This window comes from Apodemus sylvaticus, chromosome 1, assembly GCF_947179515.1.
Source record: "Apodemus sylvaticus chromosome 1, mApoSyl1.1, whole genome shotgun sequence".
NCBI lineage: Eukaryota > Metazoa > Chordata > Mammalia > Rodentia > Muridae > Apodemus > Apodemus sylvaticus.
Genome location: NC_067472.1, coordinates 40,515,948 through 40,532,742, shown reverse-complemented (window position 1 = coordinate 40,532,742; position 16,795 = coordinate 40,515,948). Strand labels below are relative to the sequence as shown.

Genomic DNA, 16,795 nt, shown 5'->3' with positions numbered 1-16,795 from the left:
GTCACTATTTTTCTCCCTGAGCAGAAAACCTTGTGAGTTTAACGCACTGCATGCAGTAGTGTGCCTTGACTCAGCTGGGTGTTAGGAGCAGCATGTGCTGAGCTGTGGGGGCTAACATGCACAGTGTAAAGTGCACGTGCTGTGTGTTCAGAACCAACACTCTCATGATGCAGTGCGGCTGAGTACAGCCAGAAATACCCTGGATGTATTGTCTGTTGTATTTTTTATATGGATTTTTGGGTTTTATGCACTCAGAACCTTTCAATCATGGGTTATGACCTACAGTTGAAGAAACTGAAATCTAGAGGAATTCAGGAACCCTTGTAGACAGATATTTCAGGGAGACAGTATAAACCAAACTCAATAGACTTTGAATCCTGGGTTTAGAAGGAGCTCGAGAAAATTCAACCCTCCTGGGGATACTTCTGACATGGAGATGACACTGTAAGGTCTTTTTGTCTTTTCAGGTCAATGGTACTGACTTTACCTTCCGGAGTGCAGGTGCCCTCCTCCTCATTGTGGACGCCTGCAGTGTGCCCTTCCGGGTGACAGAGAAACGGATGTTTCTTTCTGCGGATGTCAGTCAGATGGAAGAATATTTAAAGGCTAGCATCCCTCCAAGGTAGGTCAAGCTTGCCGTGCACCAGAGACAGGCTACCCTAAGATGTGACTCCTCACTACCATGGGACATGCTTACTTCTGAGCTCTGTTTACCCCATGAGCATCCCAGGCTCCCTAAGCTATCCCTTCCTACGTCAGGCTGAGCCCTGGGTCTTTGGCGGAGCCTGGATGCTAGATTTCGTGGCTGATAAGAAGGCTCCTGGGAAGAGAAAATTTTCATTGCTCAGTGCTTACCAATGCTGCTTTTAAGAACCTATTTCCCATCCAACTGACTCAGAAGGCTTATAATTTTGATGTAATTTCCTGGTAGTTTTCTTCATTGGTCCCACTGATGGACTATCACACAGCCTGACTGGTATTCAGGAAGTCATTGTCCAGGTCACGTGGTAATCTGGAAAAGCTTCTCTTTTCCAGATTACCACGTGACCTGGACACGTGGTTGTGTGACCCTGCTCTCTTTTAAGAGCAGGGTCTGATTTTGTTGTTGTTGTTGTTGTTTGGTGTTGACCAGATCATGCATGAGGACAAGGAGAGGAATTCCCAGACCCTTGCTGCTTTGTGGTGGGTGTTAAGTGCAGCTTTTAAGGTTACCATTTCCTGCTTCTCATGTAGTGAGCCTCACTTGGCTTTCTAGACATTTCCATTGATCTGATGCTATCTGTAGCCTACAGAACTACTTCCTGATAAGTCCTATAAAGTCTTTGGATCATTATGGCATAAACTCTTTGTACACGTGTTCATGCTGTTTGTGTGTGTATGTGTGTGTGGGGTGAGGGTATGGTGTATGTGTAGAGGGGGGTTATTCCTTAGTAGTCTTTCTTTAGTAGCCACAGAGGTTTGGTTTGAGTTCCCCTACAGATGCCCATGTCTCTTGTTTAGGATGTTTTAATATTTGCATGTGATCGTCACGGTCCTTCCATCCTCTTTAAATCATTTCTATATAATGACAAGATCCATGTAACTGCCATTCAAATACTTGTTATATTATATTGTTTAGGGAACAGCGATAAGGGAAGAAGTCTGTTTATACTCAGAACATGAGCAGGGCCTCCTTCTTCCAGTTTTCATTGTGTTTACTTTGCATATGATGGAATGTGGGTCCATGCATGCCAAGGTGCAAACGGAGGTCAGAGAATATCTTGCAGGATTGTTTTTCTCTTTCACCATGTACGTCCTGGGAATTGAACTCAGGCTATCCGGGCTTTCGTGGCAAGCCCCTTCGCGCATGGCACCATTTGGGTGATAATAGTTCTGATGAGTGGCCCGTTGAATGTATGTGTGCAGACTTGTGGATAAGAGGAACAGCTGTAGGTCTGCCTCATGGCTCAGGATAGTTCCAGAGGATTCCCTTCTGAGGTTTCTGTGCTCTTTAAAGATTTTTCTTAGTGTTTGAAAACCTATATACTCACGTTTCCTCAAACGATCCAGGATGTAAATCTCACCATAAATATTAGAAAACACAGTTTTGCAAGGTGCCTTATACATTGAAGATTTAAAAGCAACTGCCCAAGGAGAGGCTGTTTACAGGAAGCGCTTCTCCTTCTGGCTGCTGGTTCTATTACTGTTTAGTCTTCAGAAATTTGTGTGTTGGACCATAGGATTGCTGTGTATGTATACTGCATTGTAGCACAGTGTTGAGAAAGCAGAAGGCAGGGACCCGGGGTGGTGGAGCATGCTTATAATCTCAGCATTCTGGAGGTGGAGACAGGAGGATCACTATAAGGTCTGCCTAGCAAGTTCCAGCCAGCAAGGCTTCAGAATGAGGCCCTTCCTCAAAAACAAAGGAATGGAAGTTATGTGATAGCACAATTGACAGTGATTTTTTGAGAGCTTGTTGGTGTGTGTATGTGTGTGTGTGTGTGTGTGTGTGTGTGTGTGTGTGTGTGTGTAGGACTTTTTCAGACAAGCCCGGATAATTCTATAAACAAGTTCAGCTCTGCAGAATGCTGTGTCCTCTGTAGTAATTCTGAGTCCAGTGACCACTGCTTTAGGAAGACTGCATCCAAGAGCCCACAGCCTAGCCCCAGTCTTTAGCACTTGTCAAATCCCACATGAAGATCTACATTGCTAAAGGAATCACAGCCAGAGTTCAAAGGAGGGATTCTTTTTCTGAATGGAAACTGCTACTATAAGATGCCCCTAGCTAAGTTAAATTATGAAGGTTGCACATTTTCTATAAGTGGGAGTAAACAGCTTGCTTTCCTGTTGTACTTGGCAACTGGTGCTGCAGTCCACTTCCAAGAGTGCTAAATTCTTTTTAAAGAAATTATACCAATACAGTGAGCTTGCTAGTCAGATACTAAAATAAACCTTGAAGCCATAGCTTTTACACCAGCAAGAAGGAATCCACAAATAGCTCTTAAGTATTGTGGTGATTTCCTATACATTGAGGATGACAATTTTTAATTTTTTTTTTTTTTTACTATTTTTCATATGTATGTGTCTGCCTGGTGCCTTCAGAGTCCAGAAGAGGGCATCAGATACACTAGAACTGGAGTTGCAAGTGGTTGGGAGCTACTATGTAGGTGCTGGGTCTCAACTCCTGAGCCACCTCAGCAGTCCTAAAGATGGCAATTAAAACAAAGAAAAGGGCTGGAGAGATGGCTCAGCGGTTAAGAGCACTGACTGCTTTTTTGAAGGTCCTGAGTTCAATTCCCAGCAATGAGATGGTGGCTTACAACCATCCGTAATGAGATCTGACACCCTTTTCCAGTGTGTCTGAAGACAGTTATACTGTACTTATTTATAATAATAAATAAACCTTTGGCCTGGAGCGAGCAAGGTTAACCAGAGTGAGCGGGCCGACCGGAGTTCAATTCCCAGCAACCACGCGAAGACTCAACGACCATCTGTCTGTACAACTTCAATGTACTCATATACATAAAATAAATAAATAAATCTTTAAAAAAAACAAAGAAACAAACAAAAGTTTTAAACCCTGGGGAGCAGCGTATATTCGTTTTTTTTTTTTTTTTTTTTTTGTTGCTGTTATTGTAGCACTGGGGAGGCCAGGGCCTCACTGTGCTTGACCACCGCTGCACCGGTGATCAGCACCCTGCTTTTATCTTTACAATTTAAGTTTGTGGTCACCTATTCATCACAGAGGTATTGACACAGAGTGGTAGAGCACTCAAGAGAAACAGACCTCTCTCCACTGAGTAGACTAACCCTGGAAGGCCGGCTTCCAGCCCGTCCTCATGCCTAAGTGACTCTTGTGGGTTTCCCTGTGTGATCACCCTCCCAAGAACGTGAAGTTCCCTTTGCAGCAAGGAGTTGGGACTTGTGTCAGGGTGAAAAGCATCTGGCCTGTTTGCCTTTCTAAATTTGCTTTTATCTGGTATGGTTCTGCTGTCCTTAGTCCAGAAAGATTCTCAGTAAATCCCTGCTGAGTGACCAGCATTGGGGCTGACTGTCTAACTTGGACCCACAGGTCGATCGTTCTGTTGAGCACAAGAGGAGAAATGAAGCAGATGAATATCTCGGATTCATTAGTACTTCTGGGATTGGCCAAGCCAGCACATCTCTACAGCAAAGGTTTGTATTGGCAGTATCCTTTGGCAGTCTTGTGATGCCACAGTGAATGTATTTTTATGGTGATGTTTGTGTGCTAGCCTGTTCTCATGAGCTCTGCCCGGAGTGAGCATTGTTGAAATAGTTTCTTGATAAAGGACTGTATCAGAGGAAGTGTGTTGGGATATGGCTTGTCATTTGGGAGGCAAGAGTTCATTGCTGATGTAAGGAAGTGCAGGTGTTTTATCTATATTTGTATTTATAAGTATATATATATATGTGTGTGTGTGTACATACATATGTACATATTTTTATATATACATATACACACATATACAAAACTGTCTTTGTTTTGTTCAACCCTGACTCACTTTCCTCTTCTTGTTGGAAATGGTAGTTCTACACTTTAACTTTTTCCCCTCTCTCTTTTTTTATAGGTAGTATCGTATTTTTGGGATTCAGCGGAAGCTTCACACCATCATGGACTAAGCTGTTTACCAGTCCTGATGAGCAGGGCCTCGGGGTGCTCGAGCAGTATCTCCCTTTGCAGATGGAGGAATATGGGTGCTCCAGGACCAGCGGTGTCCACAGAAGAGACCTTGAACTGTTACAGCAGGCTTTGAAAGTGCTTTAGAGACTTGACTGTAATTTAAGTGCTGGGAAAGAAAAAAAATGTGAACTAACTTATTTAATTTATGGCATTTTAAGACAACACTGTTAACCCGATGGAACCATTTTCCAGTTTGATTGCAAAAGGGAGAGAAAGAACTCGAAGCAATTATCTGGGTGTCTGCTCACTCACCATGGCGTTGAGCAGGCAGGAGAAAACCCTTTTGTCTTTGTGAGGCTGAGGAGTTGGGGGAGCAGCTCTCTTGGTTCTTGCTTTGATAAGCGCATCAGGGGTGCTTTTGTATAGTGGGGTGCAGGGAGTCCAAGAGCTCCTTGAGCTCCTTAGAGGACTGGCTGCTGTAGCAAGCATTTCAGATACTTGAATGCTCGGTCCTGCCTTCAGTGGCTGCCCTGCTCAGTGATGTCCGGGGCTCATTTTTGTACTGCCCACCAGGGTTTTCTGTGATGCCAGACCCGGTCTTAAGTGGCAACTCAGGCCCAGCACGTGCCCTTCTTGTCTGGTCATGTGTCCTTTGTATTCACTTGTATACTGGGGGTTCACCTTTCAAAGAGGGGACCATATTGGGACAAAGGGGCTTTTGAAATCATTTAGGTCTCTGACCTTTGAGAAAAAGAAAGAAAGGAAGGAAGGAAGAAACAGCACAAAACTTTTACTTGCATCCAGGTCTGAAGTTGGTGGGACTTTTCTGAAGCTTTAACCCTTGACCTGCATGTTTGCATTTGAAATGCAGAGCTGAGCTGAATGGCTTTTTTTTTTTTTTTTTTAAAAAAAAAAAAGAAGGGAGCCACTTCCTAAACTGTAAGCTCCTGTCATCTGAACTTGCAAAAGAAAGCCAGGCATGGTGGTGCCTGCCTTTGATCACTGCACTCCAGAAGCAGGTGGAGCTCTGTGAGTTTGAGGCTAGCCTGGTCTACATAGTTCCAGGACAGCCAGGGCTATGTAGAGAAACCTTGTCTCAAAACAAAACAACAAAACAAAATCACTCAGCCAACAAAATAACTTGCAAAAGAAAACCTGTCCTTTGTTTTGGTCTTGTACCTTTGTTTTGTTGTGTGGACTCCCTTTTTTTTTTTTTTTGAGTTTTTTTTTTTTTTTTTTTTTTTTTTTTTGATTTTTTGTTGTTGTTTTTTTTAAAGCTTCTCTGCTTACTGTCCTACCAGAAGATCCCAGAGAACTTACCGCCTGCTACTCCATAAATTTTGTATCCGAGGAAAGGAAGGAGATACTTTTTAGGCTGCAATCATGGAGGCAACGGACATGAACCTCTTTGTAGCCTTTAAAAGAGGGAGACTCTCTTAGTGAATGTAGCTTTCAAAGACAAGAAGAAAGGGCCCTGGTAGCCCAGTGTTGCTTCTACTGGGCTTTTCTTCAGCCCGTGGGCACACAGGCAAAGGAGGCTGGCTCTGCACCCAAGAGAAAAAGCTGCATCCAGGCGCTGCTGAACCCCACGATGGCGGATGGCTGAGTAGCCAGGCGTGTCCTGGCTGACAGTAGCAACTGAGTGCAGAAAAGGTCATCTTCCCCTGTGGAGGGCCGAGGCTGATGCCTGTATGTTGTGTCCAGGAGACATTCTAGAACAGCTCTGTGACTTGTGTGACTTTACAGAACATGCTACCTCAAAGTGCTGTGACAAACCATGCGGACTGTAGTGCTCACAGGACGGGCACATGTCTTAATCAAAGTTTGGTTATCTGTTTTTCCGAGTTTTTTTGGATGTGGGTTTTTTGTTGTTTTTTCTTTTTTTTCTTTTCCTTTCTTTCCTTTTTTTTTTTTTTTTTTTGCTGTTGTTGTACAGTAAGATCTTACCTATTGAATATATTTAGTGGGCCATGGTTCCTGAAGGTGATGAATTGATTGTGTTGTGCGGATGTGTGTGTGTGTGTGTGTGTATTATGAATTAAATATATTTGATATGTGCTGTTTTAGAGTTCCTTTTTTATATATATTTGGAGAAGGTATGCAAGTTTCAAGGCACTCAGTTTTTCTGATTTTATGTACTAATAATTAGGGCCTAAGTTAAATAAATAAAAATGTGTGTGCATGTATTTTATGTCTGTGTATTTGTGAATCTCTGTAATTGCTAGGGTCCCAGAGTCTAACTTTAAAGAAGTTATTGGCAGTAGTAAAGGTTGACCATCCACACAGCAGATTCTGTAAGGCTGAGTTAAAAGGAAACACGTTTCCCGTGAAGAGGAGACCAGGTTTCGCTGCATGTTGGAAATCACTTGCAGAACTTTTAAAAACACAAGAGGTCTGCATCCCACTGGCTTACTCCCAGCTTTGAGTTAATTGATTTTGGGTGTAGCTGAGACATGTGATGTCTTTTTTTCATTTTAATTTTTTATTAATTTAATTTTAAGCTCCCTGGGTGATTCCAACATGCAGCCGTGTTGGAAACACTATCCGCGCAACCCCACGGTTCTGCTTTCATCCGCAGAATTGTTGTGATTAAAAACCACCTTCGAGTGCCTGCATGGTCTTCTGAGACCCCTACATCACTCACAGGATTCCCACTCAGTATCTTACTGCCGGTACTTTTTCAAAAGCTTTTTTAAAATGTAGCTTTCAGTGTGTAGTCTTTGCTTTTGAGGCACACAGGCTAATGCCCAGCTTTCACTGCATTCTCTTTGTGCTGAGAAATTGTATTCCAAGGTAATTTGCAACTTGGGGGTGGGGTGGGGAGGGGAGGCATTTTCTCTCAGATGAGGGACTTGGCTGGGTTCCAGAAACGTGGGTTCCCACTCATCCACTGACTAAGGAGAAATACAGTGGCTTTCAGATGTCAACCAGTGCCTGTTTTCTATCTTTGATGGAAATGGATGCCTGTCTATGGGTGGCTACCCGAGCCGGTGCTGTGTAGATTATTTTGAAAGGTGAAGACTTTGTGTCTGAGAAGATGAAAGACAGGTGCATGGCCTCATGGCTGATAATTCTCAAGCTTCCCCCAAGCTGATGTTTACACTCTAGGGTGGAGACAGGCTCAGGACTCCGCTGCTTGCCAAGTGTACCTCACCCACCCTTCTCATATCTTTATATCATTAAGCAGGTTACTCTGTGTGGAGGAGGTGGGCCAGGGCTGAGTGCTCCTGGTAACTGGGTTTTCATTCCTTAGCGGTGAAGTAGTGTTCGGAGCCGCCCTGGTGGAAAGGCATTCCAGAGGAAGGCAAGCACCTAACCCAGTGCGCATTCTCTTCTGGCAGATAAGTGCTCAGATCCCACTGATTTAGCTCTGTTCTGCAGAATTGGACTTCCTTCTCTAAATTCTTTTTATTTATTGTTTTGAGGTGGCCTCTTACTATGTAGCCCAGGCTAGATTCTTGCACAAGATCATCCCGCTTCAGCCTCCCAAGTACAGTTGTTACACGCAGTTCCAGTGTCCAGCTTCTTCTAGGGTCTTGTTCAAGCCAGACCTCTGGACTTCTTGATGAGGGTTTAGGTACTTACTTAGGTATATTTAATGACTTGGAAGAATTCTAGGGTGAAGACCTTTAATAGGGTAACAGATTGTATCATTACTGTTAATAGGACAACAGATTGCGATGGCACTTACTGTCAGTCTGACTTGGTGATGAATCACGTCAGGTTGCTACAAATACGATTAGACACTCTGGGCTGAAGCTAGTCTGTTCTCTCTCTTCTCTCTACCCCACCCCCTCCTTTTTCCGCTCTCCCTCTCTTTTCTTCCCTATCCCCCTCTCTCCTCTTTCCCACTCCAGTCTTTTTTCCTCTTACCATATCTTTCCCTTTCTCCATACTGGGGGTTGAATACAGGCCTCCCACATGCGGCACGGATGCTCTAAATGTGAGTCTAGACCCTAAGTATTTCAACCTTAAAAAAGTCCTGGAGAGCCCACCCCAGGTTCCTTGTTCACAAGGGATGTTACAGTTGGCTGGGTGGGTGATTCAAGCCATTCGGAAAAGAAGGTTCTTTTCACTTTTCTTTAGCTTCTGTGTGACGAAGCTGGCTGGTTAAAAGGTACTCACTTGGGGCCTGCCATATGCTTTGTTAGATGGTATAAGGAGATGCATGGAGTGAACTTTGCCTTCTGGATGAGCAACTGTGCCCCAGAGGAGCTCCAAAAACAGTAGCTACGTGATAAAAATGTTTTAGCTGAAAAGACTATGAAGGTTGGGAAGTATGCATGGATTTTTTTTTTTAAATTTCCTTGATAGACAAAATGATTATCTTATATTAGCAAAGTAAAAAGACATTTAAAGGTCACTCCCAGACAATATATATATATATATATATATATATATATATATATATATATATATATATATATATATACAATGAAAAAAACCTGTAGCAGTCCCATGAGCCACTTGAACGCACAGGCTCTGCCCTTCCCCCACCCCATGGGCATCTCCAGCAGGTGGAGCTGGCCTTGGACTTGCATCACAGGCTCTCCAGGTGTTGCTAAGGAAGGCTGCAGTTTGAAAGCCCCATAGGACCCCCTAAGGCACTCCTTTCTTCACACTTCCTCCGGGAGGAACATATCCAGCTGCACTTGGAGCACTGTACTTCCTTAGCTTACTGACTCAATCTTTCAACATTAGATTACTGCTAGGCAGATTTGATGCCCACCAGGGTATGTGGCAATTACTGAGGCAAACTTTTATATGAAGCCCAGGATCAGGTTTCCCCTTTCCCTTAATGATGTCTGCAATTCTCATTGTTAAAATTATTCCTTTGCCTATGGTTATTTCCTGCTTAGAACTCTTAGGCATCCTTTGGGTTTTGCTTTTTTTTTTTTTTGGTAGTTTTTGTAAGGACTTATGATTAGACCACACGATGACAGCACAAGTGTCTTGGCTTTGGAAATAGAATTTGTTCGTATGTATCGAAGCTCCTTTAAAACAGATGTGTTGTCTTAAGGTAGACAAAGGATCAGAGACTAGGATTTGCTTTGTAAGCCAATGCCTTTCCCTACATGACCTTCATGGACGCTGGCAGGAGGTGATTGGGTGGGTTTGGGATAAGGACATTGATCTTGTCAAGGAGAGTGGGATCTGGGGTGGGTATGCTCAGTTTCTCTTATCGGCTCATCAGCACCTCCTTACTGAGGGAGGAACCTAGACTAAGAACGCTTCTGAAGGAGGCTGAGTCTCAGAAGGTAAGGAGAATCAGTAACTCTCAACATGGGAAAGAGAAGAAAGGTCTCATGTAAAAGAAGGCCCATGAAAAGAGAAATTTGTTGAATATATATATTATATATTATATATTAATTATATGTTATATATATTATTTTCACATATATAGATACTTTTTAAATAAAATATTTTATATAAAAATATATATCCAGACACACATATACACATACTTTATATGTAAACACACATATCTATGTGTATATATTATATTTTTGAAGACATCTTAAGGAAGACAGCTCTTAGTTATAGATTGGAGGCAGTGAAATGCTTGGTAGTTATTTGCTACAGATATGATGCATATTTTGGTGAGCAACTTAGGTCTGATGCCAGTAAAGGCATTTAGTGGCGGTACTGGGAGCAGCTACCTACTTCCAATCCTCAGCATTCTTCCTTTCAAGCAGGACTATAAACACTTTGTGAAATGACAGGAGGTATTGACTGAAAGGAACCTTGACTCACAAACAGCTGGCAATCTGAAACACCTGGTGGGTTTCACATACTTGTAAATTCTTTAGTATTTTATAACAGTTAACGAATTAGGAACTCAGTCTTTAAACACATTTCCAAGACGGTGGAGGGCACACTGAGACTGCCCTGTGCCACTGAGCCTCTGCCCTTGTCTTATTTGTTTTTGGACAGCAGCACCAGGAGTCAGGTGGTACCTGCCTAGGGAACTGGTTTGAATACCCAGAGGAGGATTGCATTTATGCTGGTGGTTGGGAGGGTACCACAGCTCAGGAACCCAGCTGTTATAGACCAGAGTTCTGCAATGTGGAAATGACTCTTGTGTGTGTGTGTGTGTGGGGGGGGAGTATGGCCACACCCATTTTACAGGTGGGCTGTATAGTGTTCTGCTCTTGCTATTTTTGTGAGGGGAACCTTGAGTCCAGCTAACAGTTTGTCACTTTGGAAAATACAGATATTCACACTACGATTTATAGCAGAAGCAAAATTACAGTTATGAAGTGGCAAGGGAAATAGTTTTATGGTTGGGTATTACTACATCAAGAGGAACTGTATTAAAGGGTTGCAGTATTAGGAAAGTTGAGAATCACACAACAACTCTTGGCTAATAATCTCACTCCCTACTCAAGAGGAAAAGCTGCTAGCATATAGGAGATTGGTTTTGAGCTAGGTTTTATGTAATAAGCTGAAGCTGAATTGCAGACTTGGGAAGAAATACTGTTGCCAACAGACCTTCCCATGTTTCTGCCCATTTCTTCATGGTCACACATTATCACACCAATACCTTTTGTCCTCTGCTCAAGGTTCCAAGGCGTGTGTGTGTGTGTGTGTGTGTGTGTGTGTTATTGGCAAGACTGAATTCCCAGACCTCTTGTAACTCCTCATCCTGTTTATGTGTTCCCTGTTCAACACTCAGGATTTTTAGTCCTTGCTAACCTAATTCAGAGGCAGGTTTTTTTGTCTCATTTGGGCAGTAATTCCATTTAAATGTCTGCTACAATACCTACAGTGCTAAAAAGAATATGTGCCTGAAAGTTTTAATTATCTAACTCTGGGTGATTTGTAAGGCAAGTTTACCCTCCCACGTACTGACCTAAATGTGAAAGTGCAGCCATCTGAGTGTGGAGAGAATTATAATGTGGAAGAGCTACAACTTACAGAATGAGTCACTGAGTAACTGAGTCCACCCCAGCGACAGGATGTGAGCACTTGGCTTTGAAAGGAGTCCTTTCTGTTGATCAGGCATTTTGTGGCTAATAGCTGATTTTCCTCCAGTTTTAGGTAATGTTCCAAGAACACAGACCAGACAAGGAACACTGTCAGGTTCTGAAGCATACACTCCTTTGGAATTTGAGCCCAGGGATTTAGCCACACGCAAGCATACTCACCTGGTTACATGTCTGGAAGTCTTCTTTGTAGTGTCTTGCATTTCTGCAGCTTACCTTATTCCAATAGGTAAAAGGAAGAGATTTGGTAATTATAACTTTCCCCTGGTGTAGCTCTATATTGGAAACACAGGCCAGCAAGGTTAGGTAAGGATCCAGGTGGGGAAATGCTCTACAAGCACGATGAGACATTGCTTTTAATTCAATCAATGATGTAGTATATAAAAGAGCCAAATCCAAAGTGTCTGGATAACTAGGTTAGATAGTCATCTTCTAAGTCATCCCTTCAGTACATGTGTTCTTGTACCCTACATGATGGAAATGGCACAAGATTATTTGCTTTTATTTGGTCACTTTGGGACACACAGAGTGAGTTAACTAAAGATTTAAAAGATAATAGGTAAAAATAAATAAATAAATTTAAATTAAAAAACAAAAAACAAAACAAAACAAAAAGATAACAACACTGGAACATATTCTCTCTATCCCCCTCTCCCTCCCTCCTTCCCTACCTCAATTGTGTGTGATGTGTTTGTGTAATATGGTGTTATGTGTGTATGTGTGGAATGTATGTGTATGTTTGTATGTGGCACATGTGGTGGTGTGTATACGTGTGTGTATATGTGCGTGTGTGTGTGTGTGGTATGGTGTGTGTATGTGTGGGTTTATGCATGTATATTTGTGTGTAGTGTATGTTTGTGTGTATATGTACGCATGTGTGTGTGTGTGGTGTATGTATGTGTATGTGTAGTGTGGTATATGTATGTTTATATGTGTTGGGTATATGTATATGTAGTGTGTGTGTGTGTGTGTGTGTGGTTTATGCTAGGGTAGAGATCAGTAGAGAGCTTCCATCTTGTTTTTCTCCACTCACCTTTTTTGAGAAAGGATCTCTTTGCTGTTTGAAATTGTGGTGTGTACTCCAAGCTACTTGGTCTGCAAGATTCCAGGGATTATCCTGTCTCTGCCTCCCATCTCATTCTAGAAGCACTGAAACTGAAGACTTCAATCCGCTCAGTTAAAGTGAGTTCTGGGGACCAAAACTCTGGTCTCTATCTTTCCACAGTCAGTGCTTTGCCCACAGAGTCCTCTCCCCAGCCCAATAAAAATGATTGGAAGTAAAGAATGATTAAGAGAATAATGAACAACTTTTACCTTTTGCTGGGAAGAGGGAGTTTGTTCCAAAGTGTCAGGTCCCATTTTGTCCCCAAAGAAAGCAAATAGAGGAGCTAGAGACATGGCTTAGGTTAAGGCCACTTGCAACTCTTGCAGAGCACCCAGACTGGGTTCCGAGCATCCATGTGATGTGACAGTGGGTGGAGGAGCAATCACAGCTGCTGTAGCTCCAGCTGCAGGCATTCCAACCCCCTTGTCTGGCCTCTGCAGGCACCTGCACTTAGGTGCCCATGCACATGCATAATTAAAAATAACAATACATCTTGAAAAAAAGCAAATGAAAGTAAAACTCAGGACAGGATTGAAATCAACAAAGAACACATGGATTAGGATCTCAGGCAGTCACTGTGTCTTAGTCAGGGTTTCTATTCCTGCACAAACATCATGACCAAGAAGCAAGTTGGGGAGGAAAGGGTTTATTGAGCTTACACTTCCACGTTGCAGTTCATCACTAAAGGAAGTCAGGACTGGAACTCAAGCAGGTCAGGAAGCAGGATCTGATGCAGAGGCCATGGAGGGATGTTTCTTACTGGCTTGCTTCCCTTGGCTTGCTCAGCTTGCTCTTTTATAAAACCCAAGAGCACCAGCCCAAAGGTGGAACCACCCACAAGGGGCCCTCCCCACTTGATCACTAATTGAGAAAATGCCCCACAGCTGGATCTCATGGAGGCACTTCCTCAACTGAAGCTCCTTTCTCTGTGATAACTCCAGCCTGTGTCAAGTTGACACACAAAACTAGCCAGTACAATTGACACCTTGTCAACTTGACACACAAACACATCACTATTAAGCCTCAACCCTTACTTTCTTATTCATCCCCAAGATCTAAATTACTTTAAAAGTCCCACAGTCTTTACATATTAAAAGTTCAATCACCTTAAAATATCCAATATCTTTAAAATTCAAAGTTTTTTTTTAAAAGTTCAAAGTCCTTTAACTGTGGGCTCCACTAAAATACTTTCTTCCTTCAAGAGGGAAACATATCAGGGCACAGTCACAACCAAAAGCAAAACTCAAACTCCAAATGTCCAATGTCTGGGATCCAACTCACTATCTTCTGGGCTCCTCCAAGGGCTTGGGCCACTCCTTCAGTCCTGCCCTTTGTAGCACACAGCTTGTCTTCTAGGCTCCAGCTGCCTGTACTCCATTGCTGCTGCTGTTCTTGGTGGTCATCGTATGGTACTGGCATCTCCAAAGCACTGTTGACTTCTACTGTAATTAGGCTTCACCAATAGCCTCTCATAGGCTCTCTTCATGGTGACAAGCCTCTGCTCCTATGCATGACCCGTTCAAGTCCTGGGCCATCAATTGCAACTGAGGCTGCACCTTCACCAATGGCCTTTCGTGGCCTCTCACTGTGCCAAGAACCTCAGCTGCTCTTCATGACCCCTTCATGCCTTCAAAACCAGTACCATCTGGGTGACTCTTACACAGTACAAAGTCCAGCCACAGCACAAAATACAACTGTGGCTATCTCTGGAACACACTCTCTGTGCTCTCAGAAAACACTTCCAAGAAGATTTCATCTCAGTGATGGTGGTCTCTTCTTAATCACCACTAATTTCTTAGCTCCAGCTAACCAGCATCAATAGTCCCAGTAACACAAAGGTTTGCTTTAGTGGTTCTGGTATCTTGTTACTTACAGCAGATTCTTCAGCCCCAGCTAACCAAAACCACAGAATCTTCACAATCAAAACATGGCCACTGTAAGAGTCTTTAATCTTCCCTCTGAAATTTCACAAGCCAGGCCTCCATCTTCTGCACTGTTCTTAACATTGTCTTCCATGCTCCTACAGAACTTTCCACAGTTTTTCTAGCTCAAAGTTCCAAAGTCCTTCCACAATCCTACCCAAAACATGGTCAGGTTGTCACAGGAATACCCCACTATGCTGGTACCAATGTGTCAAGTTGACACACAAAACTAGCCAGTACACACTGGCATGAACTTTAGGTTTTAGATAGAGAAACAGAGAACTGGGCTGTGGGAGGCATTATTAAGCTTGGTCAAGGTGTGGTCTGGTTAAGCATTATCTCAGTTCTAGGTTTAAAAGTTGGTTGGAAGAAACCATTGCTTGTGGGGCAAGCTGGCCTGCATGACCTTTCCTCTAGCACAGGGCTGACCAGTCTGCAAGGATTTGCTGTTCCTGGAATCCAAGGTGACTAAAAGTCTAGGACAGTGACTAGAGACCTTCAGATACCTTTTGTAGGTCTGGTAAAGGACATTGAAAAGGGTGACAGTAACATATAACTTCATTGCTTTTATCTTGTGCCTTTAGTTTGGAAGGGAAGGAGATATAGGTAAGGTATATCAGTTTTGAAGGAAACTCGTGGGGTGACTGACGTGCCTCTGCGCAGTTAAGCAAGAATATGACCCATTTTTAAGACAACAGAGAGAGATGTAAACGAAGATAAGGATGCTGAGATAGTTCCGTGGATTTTGTCACGGGGGGGGGGGGGGCAGGACACAAGAGTCAGTCCTTTTTAGCAAAAGCAGCTTCTAAGTAGTTGTTATTTTTATTTTTAAATTAGCAAGTGGGAGGCAGTGGACTAATTGCTTAATTTATGAGTTTGCTGAGTGTGACAGGAATCTTTCAAGAGCAAATTCTGCCTCCTGTGATCACCACCCTCGTGTATGTGTGTGTGTGTGTGTGTGTATGTCTGTGTGTGTTGATCATATGTCTGATAATTTACTTTTTGTTCCAATATCATTATCTTGTTGAGGAATACAGAAGTCATGATATACTGTTGTGTGTGGGAGACAGAGTCCTGTTTCAAGGGCAGAGTCAAGTCTATTCTGAAGTTAGCTGTTCAGATATACCCACCCACTTAGTGTAAGGTTCTAAGTTTAGAGTGAAGGCTAGTTTAGCCTCTTTGATTATTTTATTATTTTTTATTATTTTATTCCTATGATTTAAATCATCTTGAAATGAACTGTTGAATACAGGGTATTAAATTACCAGGCACCACATAGGAGAGAATGGGCTGCTAAGAGGAGCGATCTCTCTATTCTAGAATACTTTCCTCTGGTCTCTTAGTGCATGTGTTTACCAATGCCTGGGATGATGTTTCTTTCATGGATGTGGTATGTGCATGTGTATGTGTGTGTGCACATGTGGATGTGCACAAACATGTGTGTGCTCATGTGTGTGGCAGAGGTTGATATCAGGTATCTTCTTCTATCACTCTACCTTATGACCGAGGGTCCCTCACTTGAACCCATAGCTCTCTGTTTGAAGTTATCTACCTAGCCATAGTTAGCTCCAGGGGTCTCGTGGCTGCTTCCTGGCTGCTGCTGGGCCTGCCAGCAGTTATATGAGTACTGATGCTAACTGTGCCCTTCCTGTTGGCATCCATGGCAAGTGCTTTCCAGGCTGAGCCATTTCATAGACCCAGTATCGTGCTTCTTTTTCCTTTTCTCTTTTTTTAAATTGGATATTTTATTTGTTTACATTTCAAATGTTATCCCTTTTCCTGGTTTCCCCTCTGTAAACCTCCTATTCTATCCCCTACCCCCTGCATCTATGAGGGTGCTCCCCCATCCACCCACCCACCCACCCACTCACCCACCCACTCCTGTCTTCCTGCCCTGGCATTCCCCTACACCGGGGCATTGAACACCCTCACTTATGTATCTTCTGTACTTCATGTATCTGTAAGATACATAAGTATCTTCTGGGTATAGCTGGGTCCTCAGGTAGTACTATGTCTAATTTTCTGAGAAACCACCAGACTGATTACCAGACTCATGTACCAGCTTGCAATGCGACCAGCAATGGAGGAGTGTTCCTCTTTCTCCATATCCTTGCCAGTATCTGCTGTCACCTGAGTTTTTCATCTTAGCCATTCTGACTGG

The 16,795-nt window shown here is 43.0% G+C and overlaps 2 protein-coding genes across 4 annotated transcripts in view; one reads left to right on the top strand and one right to left on the bottom strand.

Moving 5' to 3' along the window:
* Positions 1-5,741, top strand: part of Cemip2 (cell migration inducing hyaluronidase 2) — a 74,343-nt gene extending 68,602 nt beyond the window's left edge. For all 3 annotated transcript variants that reach the window (XM_052188323.1, XM_052188315.1, XM_052188330.1), the window contains exons 22-24: positions 468-622; positions 4,052-4,155; positions 4,569-5,741. In XM_052188323.1, the coding sequence (XP_052044283.1) occupies positions 468-622; positions 4,052-4,155; positions 4,569-4,765 (456 nt within the window). In that variant the 3' untranslated portion in view covers positions 4,766-5,741. The remainder of the gene's footprint in view (positions 1-467; positions 623-4,051; positions 4,156-4,568) is intronic.
* The window catches only part of Gda (guanine deaminase), a 680,631-nt gene that overhangs the window by 484,688 nt on the left and 179,148 nt on the right, over positions 1-16,795 (bottom strand). The gene's annotated exons all lie outside the window — the stretch shown is intronic.